The sequence below is a fragment of the Octodon degus genome, unplaced genomic scaffold, assembly GCF_000260255.1.
Source record: "Octodon degus isolate 3935 unplaced genomic scaffold, OctDeg1.0 scaffold00109, whole genome shotgun sequence".
In the NCBI taxonomy this organism is placed as follows: Eukaryota; Metazoa; Chordata; class Mammalia; order Rodentia; family Octodontidae; genus Octodon; species Octodon degus.
The window spans coordinates 3,042,826-3,051,483 of NW_004524685.1; the positions used below are offsets into that span (position 1 = coordinate 3,042,826).

Here is an 8,658-nt window from a genome sequence, read left to right on the forward strand (position 1 = left end):
TATAGCCTATACCGAAAAGCAAGTGCCTGGAAATTGTCTAATACAATAAAAGACATGGAATTTGAACTCATCTAGACTTGGTTCTAGCCATGACTCAATATTTCTGGCATTAAACCTTGACTGCTTTATATAACTGTTGTTAGGTTCACTTTCCTTATCTCTTAACTGGATAATTACTACTTTTAAGGTTATTGCAGAATGACTTGGACCCTGCTCTACGCATAGACACTTAACAAACCTGGTTTATATCATTATCATTTGTACAAAACCTCAGGAGAGGGCAGTCTTAGTTAATGCAAGCTGAGGAGAACTATCTTCGGAATTTGGTTAGAGGAGAATCCTCTGAATTATACACATTACAACAGAGCAACCCACAAGCTCAGTTGGGAGCCTGAGATTGGACACTATGTTCTTGAAAAATTGTTAGAGGTAGACCATATTTCTCTAACAGACAAGCTGAAAATAATCTTGTTGTATTGTTCAGTATTTTGAAGCCTAAAGATATAATAACAGTCTATTGATCTCGTCTACAGTGAATATTAGAGGAAGTTTTGGTGCGAGATGTCAATCTCTTCATCTTGCTAGAAACATTCCTATTCACACTACTGTTTCTTCAGTACAGGTTCTCTTCCATGATGCTTGCTGACCTAACAGAAGCTTATAATAGAACAGTTGCTTTTTCAGGAAATTCAAGATTCTTAGCTGTTTTCTTGAAGATAAATAATCGAATGTGCTGAGTCGTATTACTGAAAAAGTCAGCAACTTAATTGATTACAGTATCATATGATCACTTAGAAGTCCAGAGTTCAGAGAGCCAAAGATGGAGAGGGCTGGCTGGGACCTTGGAAACTCATGTTAGTATGTTCCAGAGATAGGTTGGGGTCACTTCATTTCTGACTTAACGCATATGAGAGAACTCTTTGTCTGTTGCTAAGGATTCCTCTTGTTTTTTTTTTTTTTTTCCAAATTTAGGAACCTTTATGTCTCAATAAGTTGTCACTTTCTTTTTGAAGTGATACTCTGTGTGTTGTGCAATATGGGTATATTTGGTAATCTGAACTGAAGGATAGATTAGAAATGATTATTTGAGGCTATGAATTTTACAAGTCCTAGGGATTCCATTTACTTCTAAATCACCAAATTGATACGTCTCCGAATCACAGACCCTTTTTCAGATGACTGATTCCTTAGGGTACACCTAGGTGGCTGATAATTTTTCTTTCTGGGTTTCCAAGCAAAATTCTTAACTATTTCTTCTAAAGTCTTTCTCAGAATTCCTAGTTAGATTAAAGGAGACTGAAATACCAAGGTTTCCAAAAGTAAACTCTTTCAAACTATAGAGAAATATGAATATTGGTGATAAGGAAAGTTAAAATCAAGACTTTTAAATTATAGACTATGATCCAATTAATCATAATTTCTATTCAATTAGGTAACTCTCCTAGATGTAACGATGCAAAATCGTCTCACTAGTGTTACACAGAAATGTTTTTCACATTTTATCAGAGCCAGGATACAAATGGAAGTGGAAGTCTGTTAGTATTCAGGTTGTGTGCGCTTCACTATTGCAGAATTTCTGATGTTACCTCTGTTAATCAGTGTTTTTTTTTTTTTAAATACAGTGACTGATACCTGAGATAGTAAAATTCTACTTTCTGAAAATTATTTATTTATTTATTTTTGGTACCAAAAATCAAACTTACAACCTTGTGCTTGCCAGGCTATATTCCTGGCCCAATAGTCAAATTCTAAAGACAAAAGTTTCAGTTTCACTAACAGTTTTGGAGGTTCCAGTCCATAATAGTTATGCCTGTTGCTTTGGATCTGATATTGTGGTGGTATTTCCTGGTTTGTAGCAATATCATTCACTTCATTGCTAGGAAACAAAGGAGAAGAAATGGGCGGAGCCCCACTGACCCCATCAAGAACATGCTCCCATGTCCTAAACATCTTTTATAGTCTCCTCTCCTCTCCTCTCCTCTCCTCTCCTCTCTCTCTTCTTTTCTTCCTTAGCCCCCCTCTAGTACTGGGACTGGAACTCATGACCTCTTGCCTGCGACGCAGGCACTGTGCTGCTGAGCTGTATCCCTAGCCCTACAGCCTGTCTCTTAAAGGCTCCACTGCCTACCAGCAGTGCCAGAGGGTAGGGCCTTAGCCTTTAATGTATGGGCCATTGGAGGACACTTTTCCAAACAGTAGCAAACTCTAATTATGCTTGACTGCGAACTAGTTATTTAACCACTATGACCCCAGATATTTTTCTATACAGTGAGAGTCAAATTACTTCACAATGTCTTGTGAAATGGTAGGATTCATCATGTGATTGAGAAATGTCCACTGACAATTTAATTTCTACTTTTATTCAATAGAGGGCCATTTTAACAAATTCCTTGCCACTACAAGTAATTACTCCAAATGTGGATTTCTGAAACTGCATTGGTGAACCATGGATGTAAGGAGGCACCATTCAAAATCATCTGTACTAACCTCTATTAAAGACTATTCTTCATTAAAAGGATTCTTTATCTTCTCCTGGATTGCATAAAGTACCAATAAACAACACCTCTGTGCTGCAGCAGAGTTCATACAGAATGAATGATCCAGGGAAGCCACAAAATCACCTAATCACTACTTGGTTCATATCTGTCAATCTCTGTCTGGAATAGCACGACACAAAAGGTTTAACAGAGAGCATCAGGACACAGTAGAAACTGAATACAAAGAATTAGTAGATGTTGATGTCAGGAACAGGAAACATAATTTGTATGATTCTAATAATATCTCCGTGGTGTGTATAATTTTGCAGTTAGAGGAAACTAAAAATTCAGAGTCCTTCATTTAAAATCAGAGCCCTAGGACCTTTTTCTTCTCTGTTTACACTCATATAGTAGACTCAGTCTGTACAATGATTACTCTCAAACTTATGTGTACATGCAAACTTTTTTGCCCTAAACTCAGGTACTATATTGTCTTGGCTATCTAATAAACATCTTAATTCAAAATGACTCACACTAACTCCCAGCTTCCACATACTCTCCTCTTAACCTTTCCTTCCCATTCAGTGAAAATCCTATGCTTCCAAGGTTTCAGGCAAAATCTTGAAGTCTTTATGACTCTCACTTCCTACCTTCCTCCCTACACACATCTAAACTATCATGACATATTTTCTATGATACTCTCAAAATATATTCACAGTCACACACTTTAATGATTTCTGTGCTAGTCACCATCATTTCTCAGCTGTCCCAACTCCCTACATGTTCCTTCTACAGCTCTATGTGCAGCAGCATGTGCAAAACCTCCACTGTTTCCTTTACATGGCAGTCAGGAGGATGCCAGAACTGGCTCAAGGGCGCATGTCTCCGGCTTGGAAGCCATCTGTGGAGTCTCGTCTCACTCCGAGTAAAATCCCAATCTTCCAGTGACCTGGGTGCCACTTCTCTTTAGCTTTAGCTCAAACAGCTCTTCCTCTGGCTCATTCACTGTTAATTCCTTGGCGACATCAGGAAGACTTTTACCTCCATGCTGATCCCATCCTGCAGGTTTCCAAGGGGCCTGTCGCTCACTCAACTAGGCCTCTGCTGAGATAGCTCATTATCAGTGAGTCTTTCCTGACTATGTGAAAGAATAACTCACATTCTCCCTGATTCCAGCCCTACCACACACTCATGGCATCCATTTGATATGTTTTACATTTGTATGTTTTTATTGCTGTTAAATGAAATCTACATGATGCCATTGGTTCAGAAGCACTAGGCTTAGACCAAACCAAAATGGAGTTACACATGCTGAAGTTCCATGCCACAAAGCTAAGAGAGACAGAGACAGTAAAAAGTCCCCAAACGTGTAGCTGGTATAATAAGGAAGTCACAGCTGCTTTAACATTCAAAGAAAAAAATCCCCAACCACGTAGTTGATATAATAAGGAAGTCACATTTCTTTAGCATTCAAAGGAAGGTAACTTTGAAATGCTGTATTCTCTTTTTCTTTTGTGTTCTTTTGCTTTCTTTACATGTTTTTTGTTTTCATTCTATAAAGCCAGCCTACTTTGCTCAGCTTATTGCAATATACACTATTTTATAGAATGAAGTGTTTCCTGATTCTATCATGATTAAAAGCTAATTAAGATCTTTAAAGTAAACTTTTTGTAATTTTGTCCTTCAACAGTACTGTTGGTAATTCATGAAGAGTCTGGAAATACATGGTGATGACTCTCAGGACCCCTGAAGGAAGGCACGCTGTCAGTACTGCTGACCCATTTGAGGTCTTCTTTTCTCCTGGTTGAGAACTGTGGATTGTAAGTAAATGTCTCTTGCATTGACTGTATTATTATTATTTTTTAATTGAGCTCCACTCCCCTTGCCCATCTTTTGACTTTTAAATAAGGCTTAATTTTTGTTGTAAGAATCAATAACCTTGGGGTGTAAAAGTGCCATGGTATGGGAGTAGAGACAGAAATAAGACTAGGTTCTGAAGAGAGGCCTCAGATACCTGGCTGGGTCAGGTAGTAAGTAGCAATTACCGAAGGGAGTGTGTACTTCAACCTGTGGAAATCTGCAGGGATTTTTTGGTTCTATTTCCTTTGTCCTATTTGCCTATGTAAGGAACAACATTGACTGAGCTGGTTAAAGGGATCTATCTCAGAGACAAAATGACAATTCGACTGGTGGCCACTATTAGAATGCTCACTAACAATAAATAAGACTTCTGGGAGAGGATGAGATGGTCTTGGAAATGGGTTAGTTGGCATTAGTTCAACCACCAACTTCTAGAAAATGTGGATGCAACAAGGTGCACTTGTTAAATGCATTGTGTGACCCAACTCTCTGGTGCTTTCCTTTTAGTCCTTTATTGTAACAGTGATAATGGCACCCCATTGTGTTTTATGCCACTCTATTTTAGATTAGCTCTATTTTGCAAGTTGCCCTTTTCAAAATTATGCTTTGCTTTTTCACTTTGCCCCCATGTTGTAAATTCTAAAGGAAATGACCTCTATGTGACTGAGACACTAATGGCTGGAGTCAGCTACAGTATTGCAGAAAAAGCATCTACACATCCATCCCACAAACCCCTATATCAGTTATTAGGCCCCAAGAGGTTGAACATACTTATAAAATATAGTGATATCTTACTAAAGACGATTTAGAATTATAATGGGTTATGTGAAATGTTGCACATAAGCAACACTGTACTTTAAGAAGTATACTTGCAAATCAGTCAAATTAGGACCACTAATTGATGTTCTGAAGCTCCTAAAATGATTTAAAAGTTCTTTTATTGCTTTGTTAAAAAAAACTATTTACAAGCTTGCTTTGATAATTTTTGTAAAAAATGAGGTGAACTATGGAAAGAAAAACAGTGTTTCTTAAGAAAAACTTTAGTACCTCTGTTATTAGATTGTAGCCCTAGTGATTGTTTTCAAGTTGTTACTATCACCCTGTAGAGAGGCCTGGGGCCTGAAGTTTTCTAGTTTTTCCAGTGTTTAGCCTAACCTTATCTTCTCAGCTCATTAGAATATGCATTCCATTCTAAAGAACAATGTTGCCTGAGTTTAGAATTATAAAAAGCAAATTGTGATCTTAAAATTTGTAATTTCTCTTTCTACATTATCTAAATCATCTGTAAAGAATGTGTGCTGCTGGGTGTAGTGGTACATGCTTTGTAATCCCAGCACATGTACCAACTCCCCACAATGAATGTAATCATTACATATTTCAGTAATATGCTAAAAAATTCAAAATTCAAATAAAATGAGTCCAAGGGCTTACTTACAGATGATGAACTGAGGCTCAGGGAGGCCCTGGACCTTGCCTCTGATCTTGTAGTGGGATAAGGTGGGATGAGGTAGGACCCCATGTAGGACTCCATCTCTCTCTGCCCCTCCCACACGGTCCTTGTTTCACCATGCTGTTTCTAAACTTCCTGTAGCATCCTTACAAATGTATTTCCACAATAATCATTTACTATTTTCTCCATACCTTTATTTGTTCTATTATTTTTCCATCTTCTGGCACATCAGGATCTATAGCAATAATGACGTCTTCATAGACATTGTCCTTTAGCTGCACTAGGGAAGCGTTTGAGCCCTGCAGCAGGTGTAGGACTAAGAGGGAAGCCAGGGCCCTGAACAGCCCCATTGTTCCTCTCTAGTTCTACTTGGTTTGAATGGTGGTTTGTCAGGTTTTTCTTTCACCTTTTCTTGGATTTTTCTCACACCCATAAATATCATATCAGCATGGGCTGATTATGGATACTGACTGAATAAAGGTCAATCTCACATATGTCAGAACACATAGGCCTTCAGTTTATACAGCTGCTTTATTGTACCTCACTACAGAAGTGAAGAAGCATGTTAAAATCAGAACTTTTTATAAAATGTGCTACATTAGTTGTGGAACATAATTTGTTACTTTTTTTCCTTTGAGCTGCAACAGGTTGTTAGATAATCCTTATAAAATATGATATTTATACTACTACACTAAAATAAAAATTTTGACTATAATGCTTTTAGAAATCTATTGTTTTATAGTAAATAATTATATTTAAAAATAAAAGTCTTACACAAAAACCATGAATATATTAATAAAAGTGTACAACTGAAGCAAAGAGTGATGGTACAAAGTGGTGGTCTGAGCATTCTGGGAGACTGAGGCAAGAGGAGCACAAATTTGAGCCCAGCTTAGGTAACCTTGCAACTTTATGAGACCCTATCTCAAAAGTAAAAACAGGCTGGGACAATGTTTGGGATGTAGCTTTTGTGATACAGTATTGACTAAAAAAGCTCTAAAAATAGATGTACCTATTGTAGATGAACCTCACATAAATCTGGGTAGAAGACAGCAGTTGCATGGGAGTATGCCACATGATTCTGGCTTAGAAAATACATAAACAGACAAACATAATATGTACCATTGGAATCATGACAGTGGTTACCTTGAGGGAGAGAATGACTATAAGGAAAAAAAGATATGTGAATTTGAGATACTGGTGATGTTTTCTTCTTTTTACCTATGCCAGGTATACAAATGTGTAGTTCATAAAAATTTATCTCACAATTGACAGAAAAGAAAGCTTACATGCAATAAACTCTAGAGCAAAGAGTAAAAAAGGGTAATATAAATAAGATTTTATTTGACATAAATGCCACTATACAGGTTAACATCCATAAAATAACAGTTCATTCTTCTCATCTCATCACTCATTCAATATCTTTGCATTCAGAATTTATTGTGTGCCAGGCTGAATTTTTGTTTATAAAGAGACTGATAACTTTTCTCATCAGTGCCAAGATATACGAAATAGGACCACAGTAATAAGTAGGAAGAAGAATCTTCATATATAATTTGAATAGAGTCTAAATAGAGGTTGAAGGTGCCAAAGTACAAAAATCGCCAAAAAAATATAAATAAAGGTCTAATTGGCTTTTATTTGTGATTCTAGAATGAGGCAACATCTTGTTCTATAAAATAAACTGAGTGTTCCTCCAAAAACCACAAAGTGATTGGTTTTGTGAGGTTGGGTCAAGGAAACAAAAATAATTTGAAAAATCAGGTTGATTAACAGGGAGTCACTGCAAATCCTTTTTCTTGTGAGGATTAAAGCAGAAGAGACTTCTCTATAGATGGTGCTCTTTCTGAGTGGTTGCTGTGAATCTAGAAAAGCTGCTCTTTTGGGAGGTTTACCTTATTCACGTAGTACGTGTGACTCGATGATGGTTTGATCTGGTCTTCTGGGGCTAGTTAAAGAAAGTTCAGCTGGTATCCCTAAACAAAGCTCCAGAGCTTTGTTTAACACAAGCTAGTTGGAAAATTAACCATGAGGAGACATTAGAGCAAAGTTTGTTGTTGCAGCACATTGAGGATATAGTTCAAAGTCCTTTCCTTCAATTTAGATGGTGTGACTTGGCATTTCTGTCTAGAATTGTATTAGCTCCTTTCTGTAATTTGTTCCTTTTGTGTTCCTTTGTCAACTCCCAGACTAATTACCACTTGAGAGAAGACAGGTTTCATTGCTCTCATTTAAAGCATACTTCTTTATTGAGCAAGGTATTGGGACTATAATGCTAAGTAATGGATTACCTCCTGCTCTTAAGAATCTTACTATGTGGAGGGAAATAAAGAAAAGTAAATGACAATTATGATAGAGAGAGTTAAAGAGAACCTCAGGGGTAAGAATTAGATGAGATTAGAGGTGATCAGGGAAAATGGAGTCTTGGATGGGATGGGAGGAATTGTGGGACTCAAGAGTGGAGAGGTGAGCAGAACAAGGATTTGAAAGGAATTATTTGTGGTATCAAACGACTGGGGGGTGCATTCATTGCAAAAAAGAGTCATCACCAGGATTTAGAAAATGGAGAGACAGGCTCAGCTTCATGCATTAAAAAAGACATTGGTTTGAAAGTGAATAGAGTTTGGAAACAGGGTTGGATTGCGCACATGAGAACTTTTGTGTGAATCAGAAAAATAAGTTGTAAATCAGAACATTGCACCCCCTCTGGGTGCCCAAGTGACCAAATAGGGTCCCTTTACCCTGATATTGACAGTTGAACAGCATTATATTTCAGGCAACATTCTTCTTCTTCTTCTTCTTCTTCTTCTTCTTCTTCTTCTTCTTCTTCTTCTTCTTCTTCTTCTTCTTCTTCTTCTTCTTCTTCTTCTT

General features: G+C 37.3%; 1 protein-coding gene across 1 annotated transcript in view; it reads right to left on the minus strand.

Annotated features, from left to right (window-relative positions):
• LOC101577887 (calcium-activated chloride channel regulator 4-like) overlaps positions 1-6,137 on the minus strand; it is a 51,313-nt gene extending 45,176 nt beyond the window's left edge. Inside the window, exon 1 of the mRNA XM_004639314.1 lies at positions 5,979-6,137. Within this exon, the coding sequence (XP_004639371.1) occupies positions 5,979-6,137 (159 nt within the window). The remainder of the gene's footprint in view (positions 1-5,978) is intronic.
• Between the last annotated feature and the right edge of the window lie 2,521 nt (positions 6,138-8,658).